The following is a 21,339-nucleotide window of genomic DNA, read 5'->3' as shown; positions in this document are numbered from 1 at the left end:
GAGGTTCTGAGTTCGATCCCCAGTACCAAAAAAAAAAAAGAATTGTACTCATAACTCTATAGGTTGACCAGAAGTAACCTGCAACATGACTTTACTGTATTTAAAAAAAACCCTAGACACAGCACCTCAGCAGCAACCCACTTTCACGGCCCCTCCTGCTGTCAGGAACTCATCTCTTTAATAAAATTCTTCCTAACTTGCCTTCCCCATCCTTGGCTCCATTCTTTGGTGACATGAGACATTAATTTGGCACATTTAGCAGGCTGGGATGCACTTTAACATTTACAACTTAGTATCCATCAAACCAAAAGGCAGAAACAACTGAAATGTCCATTAACTGATGAATAACCAAAAGTGCAAGCTTTTTATAATATTATTCATTCATAAAAATAATTTTCTGATAAATGGTACAATATGAATTAATCTTAGAAATGTCATGAAAAAAGGCAGAAACAAAGAGTTCTGAATTATCTAAAATACCCAGAATATGAAAATTTATAAAATACATTAGCAGTATATAAGGCTTGGGAAACTAGGAGAAATAAGGAGACAAGCTTTCTTTAGAAACTAAAAGAAAATATTCTAGGGTGTTGACTGTGTATAATTTTAAGTGAATGAGGGCTGGGGATTTAGCTCAGTGGTTTCACTGCCTGCTGCACAAGCACAAGGACCCCAGTTCGATCCCCGGTACCAAAAAAAAAAAAAAAAAAAAAAATTTTAAGTGAATGCATCAAATGTTAAGTAAATTATATTTTAGTAAAACTGGCACAAAAGATAATTCCTAGTTGACAATAAATGTTCAAAGAATTTGGAGATCTTTTTACAATGCAACTAATAATAAATGAAGGGAGAAAACCAGAAAAAAAAGGAGATAATTGTGAGAGGAAAACGAAAAAAGAAGAGGTATGAGAGCAATAAATGGAAGCAAGGAGGAATAAAAGGAGGGAAAAAACAGAAAAGGGAAGGGACAGAAAAAGAGGAAAAGGAGTAACAAAAAAAAGAAAGAAAATATTGAGTATGGTAGGAAGGACAGTGGAAAGGAAAGAGGACAGATGGATGGAAGAAAAGGTAGAAACACAGAGGCCAATGTGCTCCTATTTTACAACAGCCTGAAAACTTCTAGGTGAGTTTGATGGGGGAAGGCCTTCTTGTCCTTGTCCCTAAGGATAAAATCAACAGGATTGTTGACCTTATATGTCAGGCTCTGCAGAGGATTTCCTGTGAGATATTTTAGAATTTGGGCTGAAAATAAGTGACAAAGGAATAGCCAGAGTGCTTGCCGAACACTGAGGTAGATTACACTCATGGAGAAGGCAATCTGCTACACCTCAGAGGGGATCCTGAACATGGCACACATAGTGAAGACATAGGAGAGAACAATGAAGACTAAATAGCTTATGAGACCACATCCATGTTGAGTAGGATTTCTTCTCTGTACAGAGCCCCCTCATGAAGGAAAACAAAGCAGAGAAAATCTTGGATTATTTTAGACTCATACAAGGCAAGTTAGAAAAATACTACCATCACCATAATTGTCATAACTGAACACAACCCAGGATAAATTCACAAGGCAGACAATGTCACAGGGGCTATTATGCACATTGTAACACAGAGTCCGAAAAATAGAGAAATAGTGGGCATAGTCCATAATTGTAAGCAAAGATTGAGTGTAGCAAAAGGTGAAGAACAAGAACATCTGTGGTACAGAAGAAGAGGCACAACAGACTGACTACCATTGATGATGGCACTCAACACAATTTTAGAGGTGGCAAAAGCAGACAAGAAGTACATGGATGTGTGTAGTCTGCACTCACTCCAGGCAGTAACCTGATGAGCAGATTTCTCTGCAGTGTGAACAGATTCATCAGCAGATACAGCAGGGTGGGAACTGGCTAGAGCTGCCATAGAAAAGCCAAGAAACAAAGAAGATAACCTGAGACAAGGTTCAATATTTTCTCAACAAGCATGGCTGTGGTGTCTGCTGAGATACCAGGCCCATAGGAAAAGCCTAGGCCTGTTGGGAGGACTCCTGAGACAGTATGGGGGCGGGCAGTTCTGGGTGAAGTGGGAGTGTTTAGGGCCAAAAGGGCCAGTCAGGACTCTGAAAGCTGATTTGAGGGGAGGAGGCTGGTTCTGAGCTCAGAAGGCCTAGCCCAGAGCTGTCTGGATGGCGGGGGGTGGGGGGTGGGTGTGGTACAGGGGAGGGGTGGACAGGAGAGTAAAGAGACAAACCAAACCACCTAAGTCTAGGAGGGGCAGAGGGAGAGTGGAAGCCTGAGTCTGGCTGAAAGAGCTAGACTGTGAAGTGGAGCCCAGCAAAGCCCTAGGGCTCAGAAGGTAGATAAGTCAGTGCACAGAGACTGAGGTCATGGGAATACAGTGGGTCTGCTCTCTCATAGTTTTAATACTCATTAAAACTATATCAATACAGGGTTGTGCCTGCTCACAAGCACAAGGTACTCAGTTCGATTCCAGGTACTGGAAGAAAAAAAACCCTGTATCAATACAATGAAGCTACATGACATGCAATCAGAATATAAATTATAAATAAATAGCTCTCAAACACTGAACACAAAAACTGCTGAGAAATCTAACTGGTCTTGTTTAAAGACCAGTTTGTAGCCCATTATCAATGAAAACAGAAAAAAATTGTTATTGATAATATTAAAAATCTTGTGTCCCTATGCTGTGTGGATATAGTGAACATTTTAGAGTGGAAACCACATTTTCAAAAATACATTTAATTAGAAGATAGAAGCTGTTTAAAATTTTTGCCAAAACAGTATTTATAAAATCTGCCTCGAGTCAGCTAGATGCCCCAATCTGCTTCCTCACTCAGTCTGTACCATAGTTTTATTGAAGAAAATTCCTCCTCCCATATCACTGTAAAGCGAGGAAGTTACTGATGCGTAGGATATGATCTCACACTAAGCATCTGTATAACCAACTCTAAAAATTATTGTGAACTATATCAAAAAAACTTTAATCTGCAGCATCTCTAAAGAGAAAAGTCATACAAATAAAATTGGAGAAGATGATCTGAATATCAGGAGAATAAGTTACAAACAGATTTGGTGATGCAACATGCTATCAATTCTTTTAATTATATGCTCAAATAAAACTGTATTTTTATTACCAATTAAAAAGCTATAAATTTAACAAACATCTATTAGAATTCCTTCTGAAAACCAAATGACCCTGTTACATTTTTTCAAAAAAGAGGCTATCCTTTCTCATTGTTTGCAACATGCCATACGGATATAGTCACTTAAGCCTGTAACTCAAGGCACCATGAAGACACACTAAAGGTTTGAGAACTATGAAGAAATATATTCACTGTAAACTGACTGATGGTCTCTGGAGTTTACAGCCAGCATAAAAAATGTACATGAAGCTATGGTGTAATCCAGTAGTGATAAGCAGGAGCGTTAAGAGTGGAAAAAAATATGAACCTAAAACAGGGTTATCAAGCATGGCACTAGTGATATTTGGGGCAATATTTCCTTCTATTAAAAGCTGCCCTATGTATTATATGAAACTGATCAACATCTTTGACCTCCACCAACAAAATGGTATAAATCTTGCCTAGACTGTATGTCATGACTGCAACAAAAAAAAAAGCCAAGACACAGATATGAGCTCAGACATGCACAATCACCAATGCCTAAAAACCCCTGACTTACTAGGTAAATATATAAGCTTATGAACGACAAGGTACTCAAGAGAGCTGCCAAATTCCTTACTCTGCACCATAAATACAATCAGAGTGACTCTACCCAAAGTACACTGTGTCTACTTGCACACTCTCTCCTTGTCCTCACCACCTGTACTACACTTCAGATGTCACTGGTGTGACCCAAATAATTAAGGTGGTTATTTTATTTTTTGCAGTTATATATGAAATCCAGTAGTTCACTGCATACCTGGCAAGCTGAATGCTTGGCAAGCTGCATGCTTAGCAAGTACTCCACCACTGAGTCACATAACCAGCAATGTTAAAACTTTTTTGGGGATGCTCATGGCCCTTACAAAAACCTAGCATAAGCCTGGCAATGTGGGGATATACGGGAAATTTATGAATTCACTAACTATAAAAAAGCCAAGGTCTGAGAAAATGAGCTGTGGTATGAGACCTGCATCGCAGATACTTATAAACTTCAGATCCACCAGGTCAGTTGATAGGAGGAATGAGACCAGAGATCTAACTCAGTACAGCTGCACTCAGCTCCAACTCACACCTTCTGAAGCAGTATCTCCTCAAAGCCCCCTGCTCTCCCCAGACTGGTAGAGATGGAGCTTCAGCTGGGGCTGTGAAAGTCCGCATTCTAGGCTGGCAGTGTCGCAGTGGGCACAGAGTCCTGGGAACTCAGAACTGGCCATACCCCAGCAAAGGGAAAAAATGACAGAGGATTATGAAGCACCAAACAGGGGAATTCAGAGTCTGGGGCTAAGCAAGGAGGCTGTATTCTGCCAAAGCTGGTTCTAGTCACTTATATCCAGACCTCACCCCGATTCCATCCTGTTCCCAGACCCTGTTCCACAACGTCACCATTGCGTGGCTTGAGGGTCTCCCAGGGTCTTTCCCATGCAGCCCGCAGCCAGTAGATGTCACAGAAGAAAGCACAGGCTGCTCGGGACGTCTCAGCAACAAGCTCGGACTTGCACTGTGACGCCATGACACAGGAAGTGTCCGCCCGCTTCAACCCACCTGATTGGATAATTTATACAGCCCGCCCTTTCATCACAGATTGGCTCCCACAGCATGGCCCGCCCTCTGAGCCAAGACTGGCCAGAAAAACAAACCTTTACTTGCATGGGTGGCGCTCAAATGCAAGATTGTAAACCAGAAACTTCTGGATCAAGCTCTCTCCCAACAAGTCTTGTGGGTCTGGGATCTAGGGATCTCCAGATTTACCCTCACCGGGCCTGTAGTCAGAAAAGAACGGTGCAAAGCAAAGTACTTTTATTTCAGGTCTTGCAGGAAGCAGCAAAGTCACTCCTGAGGAGTGGACGCTCAGAGCTGAGTCACTGCTGAATCTCTGGCGTCAGTCCTGTATTACAGGGTAGGGGTCCGTCTCCACCCCCCTTGAAAGTCGACACTATTGGGCTTGCTGCTAGGGGTTTGGTCTTGTGGGCAAATAGAGGAATTTGGGTAGGCATGGCAACCTGCACTCGGAGGGACAGTGTTGCCTGCACAGAGGGAGATGTCAAAACCAGACTGTCAGCTTCAAACCACAAAGCTTTTTGAGAACTGCTTGCTGCTCATACAAACACGGGGGCTGCTTTTTCTACCCTCAAATAGGGCTCAAATCTTTTAACACTCCGCAGGGGTCCCTTCTGACCCTACACACCAGATTGTCAACCTCACCTTGCCTGAGGGATAGTTGCATTTAAGCAGTTTGTTCACGGCTTTTCACAGCTGCCCGTTTTCATAATGGAGTCAGTGGACTCTTCCTGAAAACGGGGTCTTAAATGCCCTCAGAAGGTTTCAGGGTGAACACCTTATGAAAGAATCAATCTCCAGGTGTCAGAAAATAATAAAGCGAGGGCCTTCGGTTTCAGAGGTCAATATTTGAGGCAATAGGGTTTATTGACAAGATTTTCTCACTGTCTCAATCTACTCATTTCACCTGGCATGGTGGTGCACGCCTGTAATTCCAGCACTTGGGAGGCTGAGGCAGGAGGATCGCCATGAGCTCAAGGCTATCCTCGAGCTACATAGTGAGTTCAACGCCAGCCTGAACTGCATAGTGAGACCCTGTCTCAAAACAAAAACCAAAACCAACTCATTTCATCCAAGAAAATGAATATAGGCTGCCAAAAAGAATTCAATTATTGTTTATTTGAAGAAATTATGCTTTTTAAATGATAGCAGTATTCTGCAAAAAAGTAAACAAAGAAAAGCAAACATTGCAACTCCGTCAGACAAGCTGCATACTTCATCCAAGGTCATTTAAAAAAACCCTGAATTCTGAAGATAAACATATTGACAAGCTTGGGGGACATGAAATGGAGGCCCACACCTGATCCACTGGGTCACTTCCTGGTGAGGAGGAGGAGACACCTGAGGACTTCAGACTGTAAGCTCTCCATGCCCTGTTGTCCCACCCTCACACGTTGAAATTCTCAATATTTTGACACTGGTATTTGTAGAAGGAAAATATAAGCACTCATGTGATGCTATGGTTTACAACTCGGTTGGTTTGACACGTATAGGATAATAGTAAAGCACACTTCTGGGAGTATCTGGGTGACTCATGTGTGACCCAGGGGATCATATGTGCATGACCCCTGTCCCCTTCCTCTCAGGCTCTTTCCCTATTCTCTGGTTTTTGCCTACACCTGTGTCTTCAAGAGTTTTACCTATTCTATCTTTGAGCAGATTAAATGTTTGTTTTTATATTTAGATCTTTGATCCATTTTGATTTTAGTTTAGTGCATGGTAATATATATGGGTCTAGGTTCAACTTTTGGCACATGGAAAGCCAGTTTTCCAAGCTCCATTTATTAAAGAGGCTTTTGCCCAGTGAAGGTGTTTGGCCCCTTTGTCAAAGATAAGGGAACTGAGTGTGTTTGGAGTTGGGTCTGTATCTTCTATTCTGTTCCACTGATCCTCCTGTCTGCTTTTTTTTTTTTTTTTTGCCAGTATCATCCTGTTTTTATTATGGTAGCTTGGTAGTATAATATCAAACTGGAGATTGTGATGATGACCCCTGCTGTACCTTTACTCCTGAGAACTGCTTTTGCTATTCTAGGTCTTCTCTAGTTCCATATGAATATTAGGATTGTTTTCTCTAGTTCTGTGAGGTATACCATTGGTATTTTGATTGAGATTGCATTAAATGTGTACAACAGTTCTGAAGTATAACCATTTTCACTATATTGCTTCTGCCTATCCAAGAATAGAAGATATCATTCCATTTTGATATTTTTATCGATCTCCTTTTTTCCAGAGAACTGTAGTTTTCAATATATATAGGTCTTCCACCTCCTTTGTTAGATTGATTCTTAAGTATTTCATCTTTCTTGATGCTATTGTTAAAGGTGTTGCTTAGGTAATTTCTCTCTCCGTGAGTTTATGTGTACAGGTATGCTATTGATTTTTGAGTGTTGATCTGTATCTTGCTATACTGCCAAATTTGGTTATTAAGTCTAGAAGTCTTTTGGTGGAGTTTTCAATGTAGAGAATCATGTCATCAGCAAATAATGATTATTTAACTTCTTACTTTCCCATCCTTATTCCTTTTATTTCTTTGTCTTGTCTAATTGCTCTGGGTAGTATTTCCAGAACTATATTAAACAGGAATTGTGATAGTGGTTATCCTTACCTTGTCTTTGATTTTAAAGTGAAAGCTTTCAGTTTTTGACCATTTAGTATGATGTAGGCTGTTGGTTTGTCATAGATGACTTTTATCAGATTGAGATAAAGACTTTCTATCCCAATTTTCTGTAGAGTTTTTTTTTTTTTAATCATGAATAGGTGGTGTACTTTCTCTAATTGCTGAACCATCCCTGCATCCCTGGGATGAATCCTAGTTGGCTGTGGTGTATAATCTTCGTCATGATGTGCTGCATTTTATTTGCCAGTTTCTTATTGAGAATTTTTGTATCTATGTTCATTAAGAAGATTGGCTTCTGGCTCTCTTTTTTGTTTGGATTCTTCTCTGGTTTTGGTGTCAGTAATACTTGCTTCCAGGAATGATTTTGAGAGTACTGCTTCTCTTTCAATTTAATTAAAATGTTTGAGGGGTAGTGATATTACATCTTTGCTAAATAAAGCTCTTGTAGAACTCAGCAGTGAATCTGCCAGGACCTGAGCTTTTTTTTGTAGGTAGTTTTTTTCTTCTTCAATTTCAATGACTGATACTAGGTTATCTGGAATTTTTATTATCTTCTTGATTCAGCTTTGGTAATTCATTTGTGTCTAGGAATCTGCCTATTTCTTCTGAGTTTTCCATCTTATTAAAGTATAGGTTCTCAAAGTAGGTATTGATGATCTTCTGGATTTCTGCAGGACTCATTATGATTTCACTCTTTTCATTCCTAATTGCATGGATTTGTGTATTTTCTTTCCTTTTTCAATAAGGTTGGCTAAGAATTTGTCTATTTTATTTAATCTTTCAAAGAACTAAGTCTTAAATTCATTGATTCTTTGTATTGTTTTCTTAGTCTCAATTGCATTAATTTTTGCTCTGATCTTTATAATTTCCTGCCTTGTACACACTGTTGGTTTAACTTGCTCTATTTTTTTCTAGAAGCTTGAGGTTCAACATTAGGTTATTTTATTTGTGCTCACTTTGCCTTTATGATATGGGATTTCACCATTATATATTTACCTCATAGGACTGCTTTGATTGCATCCCATTATAAGTGTCAGTATATTGTACTGACATTATCATTTAATTGTAGAAACTAATTTCTTCATTAATTTCATGTGACCCATTGGTGTTCAGGAGGGTGTTATTTAATTTCCATGTGTTTATGTAGTTTTTGTTTGGCATTGATTTCCAATTTCATTGCACTATGATCTGCTAATATGCATGGGATAATCTCAATTCCTTTGAATTTAAGTATGTTTTATGAGACAGTATGTAGTCTAATTTGGAAAAAGTCCTGTGTGCTGCTGGGAAGAATGTTTATTCTGTTGTTGTTTGTAGAACACTATAGATATCTACCAAGTGCATTTGTTCAAAGGTTTGGTTCAGCTCTGATATTTGTTGATTTTTTGCCTAGTTGATCTGTTTAATTTTGACAGAGGGATGTTGAGGTACCCTACTATAATTGTACCAGTGCTTATCTGAGTTTTTTATATTAGTGTTTGTTTTACATAATTGGGTGTGCCAGTATTTGCTACATATATATTTCTAACTGTTATCATTTCTTCTTGAATTGTTCTTTTAATAAGTATGTAGTGTCTCTTCCAATTGGTCTCAGCCTGAAATCCACTTTGTCTGCAAACATAATAGCTACTTCTGTTTTTTCTTGGGTTCCTGTCACATAAAGCATTGTTTTCTATCCTTTGATTTTCAGTCTATGCATTTCTTTTTGAATTAAACATTTCTTGAATGCAGCATATTGAGGGATCTTGTTTCCTGATCCATTCTGCCAATCTGTTTCTTTTGATTGGTGAGTTTAAATCACTCACTTTGGAGATTATAACTGATATGTACTGACTTATCCTTATGTCATTTTCCTGTTGTTGGTCCCTTTCTTTCCCTTTTATTTAATTGCTTCCCTTGCCTGGCAGATTCATTCTGTTGGGATTCTGGGAATTGTCTTCGTTGTCTTTTTCTAGGATGTCCTTCAGAACTTTCTGGAGTGGTGGTTTGGTGGTCATGAATTTTTTCAGGTGTTCTTTATCATGGAAATATATTATTTTCCCATCAATTTTGTAAGATAATTTTGTGGAGTAAGTACATCAATGCAGGTTAGAGGTGTTTTTCTTTTAGGGCTTGAAGTACTTTATTCCAAGTTTTCCTCAGCTTAAGGGTTTGAGTCGAGAAGTCTGTTGTGACACTGATAGGTCTTCCTTTATAGTTGATTTTTTTTTCTCTAACAGGTTTTAAGATTCTGTTTTTATGTTGAATTTCTGGTGTCTTGACTATTATATGCCTTGGTGTAGTTTTTTCCTGATCATGAATATGTGGAGTTCTATATGCTTCACTTATCTGTATCTCGTGTTCTTTTTTCCGTGCTTGGAAAGTTTTCTATTTCTTCTATGAACAGGTTATTTATGCCCTCTGTGTTATTTTCTGATTGTTCATTGATTCCAATTAATCTTATATTAGTCTTGGCATCATGCAGCATATCTTGGATTGATTTTTCATGTTCCCTTGATATTTTTAAGAGGTCATTTGATGATCACCAACCACAAGCCTGACTTCTAGATCTGATATTCTGTCTTCACATTGGTTGACTCTTCTCCATATATTGCACTTGCAGTAAAATTTTTAATCTCCTAGATTTGTATTTGAGTCTGTTTTATGGAATCCAATTTTTTTCTATACTGGCCATTTATAGTTTACATGTCTTTTCAAAGCTTCTCTATTTTCTAAATCTGTATCTATGCTAGATTCACTAATCATTTCCTTCATTATGATCATCATCTCTTTAATTATCTCTGCTTTCTTTTTGTCAAGAGACTTATTGATTCATTTTGTTACTTCCACTGCCACTATTTTATAAAATTCAACTGGGAAGTTTTTTTTATTTCTTCCATCTCAATGCCCCCTGGATTTACCTGGAGTGAGTTGGGGATTATGGGTTGCATCTCAGTTCCATATTTTCTTGTTTTCTATTTTTTTGTTGTTGTTACTTGTTTTCTGTGTTGAGGCTTGTAAATTCTTTTTTTTTTGTTACTGGGGATAGAACTAAGGTCCTTCTGTTTTCAGGGCAGGAGTGGAACCACTGAGCTAAATCCCCAGCACCAGAGACTTGTAAATTCTTTATGGTAAGTAGCTTTATTACCAATATCAAGACCTTTTTAGGAAATGACTACTTTTCAGAGGTATCTTCTTTGCTTAGCTGGCTTTTGAGTCTGTCCCAGTATATTAGAGATGAAATGTTACTGCCTATTTGGTCTACCACCCAGTTCTTTGGTACTGGACTATAGTATTGTTTATGACCCCTAGGCAAGCTCAGTATTGACATATAAGGGAGATCAAACAACTACGTCACCTTGGCTAAAGCAGTAGCACAGACTAGAAAATGACAAACTGTGATAACTATTAATTTGCCAACATTATAGTTACAAGATATTTAGCTATATAACAAGATCTAAAACAAATTAGACAATTATATACTGTAAATATCCACTCAGTAGAGAGATTTTACCCTAAGGGAAGAAAATTTACAAGGGTTAAGAGGAAAAATAGAGAAATAAAAGAAGAGAAAGAGATTAGAAGCAGGGACAAAGGAAGATTACCCAAGCCTTGGGAAACTAGTAAAGTACTCTCTTGACCCAGAAAACCCCACAAAATCATGCAAATCAAGAGGCTTAAATCTTTGTGTTCACTTTAAGAACACCTGTGAAACTGCCCAGGCCATCAAGGGTATGCATATCCGAAAGGCCACCAAGTATCTGAAAGATGTCACATTAAAGAAGCAACGTGTGCCATTACGGTATTACAATGGTGGAGTTGGTAGGTGTGCCCAGGCCAAACAGTGGGGCTGGACACAGGGTCAGTGGCCCAAAAAGAGTGCTGAATTTTTGCTGCACATGCTTAAAAATGCAGAGTAATGCCAAGCTTAAGGGTTTAGATGTAGATTCTCTGGTCACTGAACATATCCAGATGAACAAAGCACCCAAGAGGCATCACCACACTTACAGAACTCAGGGCTAGATTCACCCATACATGAGCTCCCCCTGCCACATTGAGGTGATCCTTACTGAAAAGGAACAAATTGTTCCTAAACCAGAGGAGGAAGCTGCACAGAAGAAAAAGATATCCCAGAAGAAACTGAAGAAACAAAAAACTTATGACACGGGAATAAATTAGGCATAAAATAAATGCAAATAAAAGTAAAAAGAAAAACAAGAACAAAACTAAACAAAAAAAGTAAAAACAATGTTCACACTCATGAAAAAACAAAAACCAACAATCAAAAAAAAAAAAGCAAAGAAAAATAAAATTTTTCTCTGATTTAAAGCCTGTGGTTATCTTCTGGGGTCTACAGTTTTGTGGTAATGTCCAATTCATGGTGTGACCCTGATCTTGCTGGAAGAAAAGAAGGCATTCAGACCCCAGATCCATGCTGAATAATCCCAGCAAGACTGTAGCAGCACTGGGGCAAAGTGCCTGTTCTGGTACTTTCAAATCCACAGAAGTTCAGGCTGATTCTGGCATATGGTTGTGAGGTCAGGGCAACAACTGATCAGCCTACAACACTCTGGATGTGTCTTGCCACTCTAACCAAGGCTCCCTGACCCTGGATGTCTCCCACAGTTGTCCTTTACCCAGTCGCTGTGGAGTTCTGGGAGTTCTGAGATAAAGCTGACTCATGACTGCTCTGAGTCCTGGGTTTAGTTTCCCCCCACCCTCAAAGTGGAATCCAACCAAGAACCCTCTCCAGAGGACATGGAAGTCACTTGCACTGGAGTCACTCACCAGTTGTACTGCCCAGGATCTACTGTTCCATTCCACTGGTGTTTCTCTCTGGAGGGTCTGGAGTCACCCACCCTCACTATGTCTCTGTATATTTGATCCTCCTCTCTAATGCCACAAGCCAGGAGATGTGCAGTGCAGACTGCCTCCTCATTTTCTGCACTGAAGCCTGTCTCTTCATTTTCTCTGTGGATTCCAATTTTCCCTTCAGATCCTTTCTGAGTCCTGGGGATCCACCTCCCTCCTTCTTTTCTTCCCCAAGTTATTTTCCAGTGTCTGAATTCTGAATCTTAGAGAGGCTAATTTTTTTGTGGTGTTGTTGTTTTTTGAGACAGAGTATGGCTATGTAGTCCAAACTGGTCTTGAACACACTATGTAGCCTAGGCTGGCCTCTAACTCAAAGCAATCCCCCTGGCTCAGCCTCCCAAGTCCTATAAAAAATTCTAATTTATTATCACTTAGAGAAAAAAGTCAATAACACTTTTAATCACATCAAAAAATTAAAAAAAAAAAAGCAAACAAGTAGAAATAACCCAAGCCCAGAGCCCAGAGCCCAGAGTAGAATAAGAGAATGAAGAGACCAAAATACGAACTTCCATACAATCTTATGGGTAATAGGTTGAGGAAAAAACCCCCACAAATAATGTTTTCACCATAATAATAATGGTATATTAACCTCAATTATTAACTCATTCAAAATCCCAAAGAGCTGAAACCAAATAACATTTTTTTTTTGACGAGCTTCCAAAAGTTACATAAAATCACAGAGAACCACTGGAAGTAACTAACCATTGTTGATTTGTGCACCTGCATTACGACTATGTGTTTTATATGTATTTATGGTAAATGCAAAACAAAAAATTTAATCCTATGTTTTTCTTTGCTTCTTGAGATATAATAACATCTCGACTCCATTTTTAGCTAAGAAACCCACCATCTTATCTTCATATCTTGAAAATCAATTCTTAAGTCTTTGAAGTAACTAATATTTTTATACCCAAAACTTGCTGCAAAAGAAGCAAAATGGAAGGTGGTTAGAGAAGAAGCCTGCTTCACTGTGCTTCCCGGAAGAACCCACTTAGAAGGTTAAACACTTTTCTGAGGTTGAACACAACACAATGTGCTCATAAAGCCCATGGTAGCTCAATCACAAGTGGTTGGACAGGGTAAAATTAGAAGTCAGGAAATTTAAATCTGGGGCCTCTTCACATCCTACCTAGCAATCCTCATAGGGTGAAATTGCTGTCTTGTCCACAGGTTCAATTCTGAGCAGAGACACTCATCCACAGTCAGTTGAAGGTTGATCCTTGTCTTATCCAATTTGTCTCTGAACTCGAATGTGTGTTGTTTGCTGAGCACCAACTAAGCAAGTCTCCAACAAAAGATGCTGGGTCCAAAATTCAATACGCCAGCCAGAGTGACCAAAATTCTGACAAATTCAGAGCACAGACCTAGTACACTGTTCCAAGTGAAGACTGCTGTCCAAGTCCTGTAATATTTTTAATGATGAGTCATTGTCCTGAAGTTCTCAAGGGGTCACAGTAACTATTAACAGTAACCTATTAACAAAAATGAATATACAGGATCAAAGTGGCCTATGATAAAGAGGAATGGACATTCCCATTGTTCAGGAAATTGTGATAGCCTTAGAGTCTCTCCTCCAGAATCTGGGGAAAATACAATTTAAAAAATTACACCACACACACAACTAATCTCAAATTCACAAATAGTTATCTAGGGCAGGAAGATTCCTAGAATGTCTTTCAGAATGGACCCCATACATTTTCAAAGGAAAAAAAATTGCAACATTCTTGACATAAACACTGATGATGTTTTATTTAACCAATCACTTTGATCAGGAATGATTTATGTAGGAATGATTATGAAACCTCCACCTTAGTTGTGCTTGGTGATCCACACCTGTGATCATGTCATTTTGGAAGGCTGAAGGAAGGCTCAATCTCAGTATGGGCAACATAGTGAGACCCAGTTCCAAAATTCAAAATAATAATACTAAAAATTTAAAAGGGCTCAATGTAAATCAGTGTGAAGAAACTGGGATTAATCCCCAGTACCAAAAAGACATACCTTGTAATCATTTATGTCCTTGAGTAGCATGAGACTTACATGATGTTGTCCACCCAATTTTTAACCCACAACAAAGATGAACAAAATTTCTAATTTGGTCTTAAAAGTGATTAGCTTCAATTAGCAGTTATCATAGACATTTATCTAACTTTTCCTAAATATCTTTCTTTGAATTCTATAATCTTTGACCCACTTTTGAATTGAGGCACCATATAATCTCTACTTTAATGTCACACTAAGATCATTCTCAGAGAAAAACCACTGGTCTGGAAGCTAGTTTTGCTATCCTCATTCATTCCCTACTTTCCCACATTATATCTACCCTTCTTTGCTCCTTCCTATACAGAAAACCCTTTTGTCTCTAACTATTGGTGTGACTGCAGACCTACACTTGGTGCTTTCCCCTTATTGCAATATTGCTTTTACTCAGTCCTACCTAATTCAGCAAATCATTTTTTTGAACAATGTTTACACACTATCCAAGAACTATGGCAACTATGTGAGTGATGGTGCTTTTCTCACCTTTCACTCAGACCTGAATTGCATGTATATGTGAATGCTCTACATCAAGGAGACTGAAGTATGGGCTTAACAGGCAACCCCTTCTGGGAGTTGTCCTTTCCAGCACTATTTTCATCTTCCTTTATTTAAATTGGTAACTCCCAATCTGATATTTTTGGCATTATAAACAAAATGAGCTTACTGATTTATTAGTTCATTTGTTTATTGCATTGCTCTGGATATCACACAGGTGTTTAAGCAGTGTGGCCAGTGTGCTAACACTGATATTCATCACAGACAATGTCAATAAATATTTCTTCCACAATTTTTATGTCATTATCAACACTCTATAATGACTTTGGAATTGAGGAGAAGTGTTTGGAAATTTTGGAATTTACTGTCATCACAATGGTGTTTTTGAAGTGTTTGAGACTCTTTGCCAACTTTTAACAAATTTAGCAGAATTAAGTGCTTTACTCACTTTGCTGTCCCTGGGACAAGATATCCAACAACCACAACCTAAATGAGGAGAAGTTTATATTGGCTCACAGTTTCAGTTCATATTCTGCTGGTTCCAAGGTGGAAATTGCCTAAGTGCCAAGGTGGAGAAATAGGTACTCAAACCATTGCAGCCAGAAAGAAGGGAAAGGTGGGAGGAGCAGCAAACAAGAAAACACTTTTCTAGGTCATGATCCTAGTGACCCTACCTAGTGATCTCCAACAGGACCCTACCTCCTAACACATTCACACACTAAACTCATCAATGAGTGACTCCACTGATGCGCCCACATAAACCAATTAACTTTTAAACTAATGAAATAATTAAGGGACATTTTATAAACCATAATAAACAGTGCACTGCTGGGTGAGGGGGAAGGGCACACCACACAACTCATTCAGTTTCACCCACACAGAAACTTCATAAATAATAAGTTAGGAGTCTCACTGAACTGGATGGTAAAAAGTGGGGCTGCAGGCATTGAGCTGGAAAAGGTAGGGCTCTGGGCATAGAAAAGTCACCTCACTGATATAGGCAGGATGCTTTGGTCCTGGCAGAAGTCCCAGTCCCACCCTGAGGGCCAGAAAGGATCAAATGTGTATCAGTGACAGCTAAAATATAGAAACAAAAGATTTTTCAACCAATGCAGGAAGGCTCAGATTTTGCTAAATCAACCAGAACTTACACCTCAACTACAATTTCCACTCTTATCTTGGGTCATTTGGCCCTGAACAATCACTTTTTTGATGACTGAGGGTCTCCCAGGTCCTTGTAACCAGTTAGCAGAGCTCACAGAGCGAATGAGTGTCAGCATAGGAGTCTCTCAGCAATGCACTGGGAGCTTCTGATTTCTGGCGGCTGCACTGTCAAGCCACTTTGCCTGACAAGCAAGGACCCCCTTCCTGGCCAGCATGTCTGACTGGACAGATTATACAACCCAAAATTTTCTTCACTGATGCAAGGCTGCTCTATTTTCCTCCCACTGAGCCAGACAGGCAAGAAAAGCAATACACTACCTCAAGTGGAATACAAATGACAGACTAAAGAAAACCCTTCCCAGTCCCATCTTCCTACCTGATGCAACCTGTTGGATCATTGCATAGATGGAGGATTTGTTTTTAGCTTTGCAGAGCTGCCTGTGTCTTCTTAAGGTTCTCAGTGGGCTCTTTCTATCTGTTATCCCTATGGGACCACAACTGTGCCACTGTACTTTCAGACTCAACATAACTTGGAGACAATCACCAAAACCTAAAGAAGAATTTGGGTCTAGGCAAGGGCAGAACACAATAGAATAGAAAGGAAGGTTTAATGTCAGAGGGCAGAAAATTGAGGCATTTAGCTTCATGACAGACTTTCTTATACATTAAGTCTTTATCTAGTCTTTTTTTTTTTGGTACTGGGGATTGAACTCAGGATGTTGTGCTTGCGAGGCAGATGCAGCCACCACTGAGCCCCCAGCCCCTATCTGGTCATTTTTAGTAAAGAAAATAAAAACATGCAAAAAGAGAATACAATTATTTAATAAATAAGAAACTGGTATAATATGGTAGTAGTATTAAGCAAAAGTAATAAGATGAAAGAAAAAATTTCAGATGCCTGAGACTGGCAACTTACTTTATCCAAGGTCACAAAGAAATCCAGAATTTTGAAAAGCAATCATAACAGGAGGGCCAGAATGATAACTGCAATTTAGCTCTACTGACAATCACTTCCCTGCAGTGAGACAGAAATAGCTAAGGACTCAACACAGTAAATTCTCCATAATATGCTCTACCCTCCTCATATATTGAAAGCTTCTCTGTTTTAATATGTTAATTTCACCACAGTAAAATTTTCACATGGAGCCATGGGATGGTTAAAATTATTGTCCAACTTACTGGCTTGAGAGAGGCCTAGGATACTAGTAAAACACATGCCTGTGTGCATCTGAGTGGGAAAAGGAGGCATGACCTAAGAGATTACAATTGCCCCTTGTTCCTATCTTCTCAGGCTCTTTCCCTGATGAATAGTCTTCTTTGGAAGGCTGAAGAGTTGTCGTTGGAAGCTGAAAGCAGCTTGAGACCAACATCCAAAGACAAAAGCAAATACCAGAGCTCCTCTATAGGAAAAAAAAAGGGGAGACTTCTTTTTCCCCTTTTTACTCCACCTAAACAAGCTTATTGGTTGGTGCCAAACACATACAGGGTTGGTCTTCCCTCCATAGTTTGTGGTCTAGAAGTTAATCATACAAACACAAACCTAGAGCTTTCCTTGTGGTGTAGGTGGTTCCTATGCATCAAAAGGACATACCATAATTAATGATAACAAAAACCTAAAGAGAGAGAAGGTGAGCCGGAAGGAAGCTCCTCGCCTCCATCCCAGGCTCCTAGGGCAGAGAAGCACAGCTGGTCCCAGCACCTGGAAGGAAGCTCCCCTGCTGCCATCCCAAGCTCCTAGGGCAGAGAAGGTGAGCTGTGGGTGCCAGAAGCACCCCCCCCCCCATGAGAAGACACATAAACAAGCCTCAAAACCAGACTTCCAGATCACCTACGGCAACCCCAAAGGGAAACGAGATGGAACAATCTGATACTCAACCACCTGGACTCTCTGAACTGGCAACAAAAAAACCTAAAGAAGTTTTTCTCTCTTTAAGCATGCCCTTCACAGATATTCATATGCACTAACTGTAGTCTGATTTCATCAAATTTTTGCAGGTGAAAAAGCTAACATTTTCCAGTAAAAGCCAGATGGCAATTAGAGTCACATCTTCAGAAAGAAAAAAACAACAAATAACCTATACATCTGCTTTCCAACACTCTGTAACTTATTGAATGGCCAAGAGTCCTTAATGTTGTACATGGATTTAAAGCATGGAACAATTTTTGTCATGATAAAAAGATGCATTTCTAAAGACTCATTTCTAAATGGCAAAATTACAGAAAACAATGAATAATATGTGATTGGTCCACTTTTTTCTGTGCATTGGAGGCTCCCTCACCATTGCAGTTGAATATAGTCCCCAGGTGCTCTGTGCCTAATGATTTACATGTTCTGTTCATCTTTTAAAAACTGTTTCTTTGCACCTACACCTCAATTGATGCATATAGTCATTTCTATATTAAATACTAAGCATCTTAGAAATTCCTCTTTATTTAAAAAATGTAACTGCCCTACATTTGAGTCTTCTTGAGGCTGAATCAGATCACTTCATTTATTTGGAACAGGGGATCAAACTCAGGGCCTTGTGCTTGGCATCCCCAGCCCACATCACTTAATTTAAATTATCAATTTGAAGGTGTGTTACAGGACACATAATAACATTTTATATATGTGGGACAGACTTTGTGTGGCTATTCTTAATGGCTTGCCAAAGCACAGAAACTTCGAGAGAACACACATAGAATACTATATTTATGGGCCATATTCTAGGGATTATGACCCAAGAGCTTTTAATACTCTTGAAATCTCTGAAGAAAAAAAGGAATGAGAAAATTAAAGAAAGAAAAAAACCAAAAGAACAGAGGATGGTAGGGAAGAAGTATGAGAAGGAGAGAGGAAAGATGGATGGAAGGGAAGGGAAAAATATGGAGGCCAAAGTACACTTTTGAATAACAACCCTGGCCACAAGACTCAGAAGCAGGAGTTTGATGGGTAAGGACCATTTCACATCATTCTCCTAATCCTTGTTCCCTGAGGTTGAGTATGAGGTACTGTGACTGTAATACAGAGGACTCTTTAAAAAATCTCCATTATTTCCAAAATTGGTTTGTTTGTTTGTTTTTTGGTACCGGGGATCGAACTCAGGTCCTTGAGCTTGCAAGGCAAGCGACTGAACCACTGAGCTAAATCCCCGGCCCAAAACAAGAAACAATCTAATGAGTATCATGTTCTACAGAGGACTTTATAACAAGTTAAAGGAATGAGTCTACAGAAGCTACTTGAGTTTGAAACAGAAAATATCTTGATCAATCCAAAGGCAGTTGGGGCCGGGGACTTAGCTCAGTGGTTCCGCTGCCTGCCTTGCAAGCGCAAGGTCCCAAGTTCAATCTCTGGTACCAAACCCCCCCCCCAAAAAACAAAAACTTGTGTAAAAATCCAAAGACAATTGAAAATAAAATATTGAAAATGCATAGCATATACCTGATCAAGCAGATTTCGTTACTGAGCCTTGGATCTTTTAAGCCTGCTCAATACACATACTTCAATCTTTATTTGGGGAAATTTATGTAACAGAGCTGAATTCATAAGAAAATACTAAACATCTTATAAACTTTATTTAATGCAGTGCACTATAAGTCACTGGCTGCTCATCTTTGGTGTCCTGTTGCTGATGGAGCAGTGACTCATTACTGCTATCCACCACCATGATTATGTACCACTAGTGTGAAAAATGAATAAATTTAAAAACTCAAAGTAAAATTTACACTAAATAACTCTTCTTGTTTTCTTCAATACTGGAGATTTAGGGTCTTGCACAGTTTAGACAAGTTAGTTTAGTGTGGAGGTACATCCCCAATTTTTATTTCATATTGAAACAGGGTCTTGGTCAATTGTCCAGGCTGGGCTTGTTGTTACAATATGCATGTCTCAGTCTCCCAAGTGACTGGAATTAAAGGTGTGTACCACCATCCCTCAGTGATGTTTCCGATACCCAAGCACTAAAATCTTGGTTAATTGTGCTGATTGAAGAACCTCAAACTTAAACTGGCATGGTGTACATGCCTCTCAACTCAACAAAGTGGAGGAAACAAGGCCAGCCTGAACTACATAGCAAGACCTTGTCTCAATAAACCAAAAACAATAATAATAATAAAAGAACAGATAGTGAACTAGGATTTTGGATGAAAAATAAACTTCCTCAGGCAATTGAGAATGCAGCCCCTTCCATAACTATGGGAGTTGCAGCCACCCTTTATGAAGCTGCAGTTTTTAGGAACTTAAAATGCACAATAACCAGGGCCAGGGATTTAGCTCAGTGGTTTCGCTGCCTGCCTCACAAGTGCAAGGACCTGAGTTCGATCCCCTGTACCAAAAAAATAAAATAAATGCACAATAACCAGTTTTTCTCTAAAATCCATTTCCTTTAAACCTTTCATGCACAGAAACTGGATTAGAGGCTGAGGTTCAATTGGTTGTTATAAATCCACAGAGCCATCTGTGGTAGGTGGCCACAAAACAATTCAGCAATTCCTGTGCTCTGTTTATCTATAAGTAGCTCTGGATTGAGGGGCCATGTGGCCATGCACTTGGGAACCCTACTGGAAACACAGGGGCTACGGTTCTTATTTCCAATAAAACTCTCCTAACTTCCTCCTTTTGGTTTGTGAATTCATTCTTCGATCTTTCGAGACCATGAGCTCAGTTCATATAGTTTACAGTAACATCATTGTGAGGAGAGTTCTCACCTAAATAATTAAGGTGATAATTTTATTTTATTTTTTGCATTGTTATGTATGCAATCCAGGAGAAGTTCACTGGGTGCTTCTCCAGCGGCAAGTTTAGCAAATACTTCACCACTGAGGCACTTAACCAGCAATGTTAAAATTTTCTTTGGATGCCTATGGGCCTTACAAAAACCTATTATGAGTCTGGCAATATGGACACATACTGTAAATTTATGAATTCACTGTAATATAAGAAGGCTGAGGGACCGGGGATTTAGCTCAGTGGTTTCACCTTCTGCCTTGCAAGTGCAAGGAGCGCAAGGACCCGAGTTCGAATTCCTGGTACAAAAAAAATAAAAAAGGCTGAGGTTTGAGAAAACAAGATCTCAGACATTTATGAACTTCAGATCCACCGGGTCAGCTGCTGGGAAGAATGAGACGAGGGATCGAGCTCACCACGCAGCTCCAATCCTGAAGCAGTCCTTAGCAAGAACACTGAAAGCCCCCACTCTCCTTAGACTGGTAGAGATGGAGCTGCAGCTGTAGCTGCCCAAGTCTGTATTCTGGGCTGGCAGTGTCGCTGTGGGCACCGGATGCTGGGGACCCGAAACTGGCCCTGCCCCAGCAAAAGGAATAAAATAATAGGATTATGCACCACCAAAGAACAGGGAACTCAGAGTCTGGAGCTAAGCAGGCAGGCTGTATTCTGCCATAGCTGGTTCTAGGCACTTACACCCAGACCTCACCCCGATACCATCCCATCCCCAGCTCCTGTTCCATAACA

At 39.5% G+C, this 21,339-nt stretch overlaps 1 protein-coding gene and 1 pseudogene across 4 annotated transcripts in view; one reads left to right on the top strand and one right to left on the bottom strand.

Annotated features, from left to right (window-relative positions):
• Positions 1-21,339, top strand: part of LOC106008794 (vomeronasal type-2 receptor 116-like) — a 195,361-nt pseudogene that overhangs the window by 123,558 nt on the left and 50,464 nt on the right.
• LOC101702225 (uncharacterized) overlaps positions 1-21,339 on the bottom strand; it is a 40,270-nt gene that overhangs the window by 18,784 nt on the left and 147 nt on the right. The window contains exon 2 of one of the 4 annotated variants that reach the window (XM_087186006.1): positions 4,508-21,171. In XM_087186006.1, coding sequence (XP_087042132.1) covers positions 4,508-4,552 — 45 coding nt within the window. In that variant the 5' untranslated portion in view covers positions 4,553-21,171. The other 3 variants (XM_087186005.1, XM_087186007.1, XM_087186008.1) reach the window with 3 other exon arrangements.

The sequence above is a fragment of the Heterocephalus glaber genome, unplaced genomic scaffold, assembly GCF_053883595.1.
Source record: "Heterocephalus glaber isolate CG9 unplaced genomic scaffold, H.glaber_assembly_v1.0 deba00001504, whole genome shotgun sequence".
In the NCBI taxonomy this organism is placed as follows: domain Eukaryota; kingdom Metazoa; phylum Chordata; class Mammalia; order Rodentia; family Bathyergidae; genus Heterocephalus; species Heterocephalus glaber.
The sequence above is the reverse complement of the archived record's forward strand: the minus strand, read 5'-3'. Positions and strand labels throughout refer to the sequence as shown.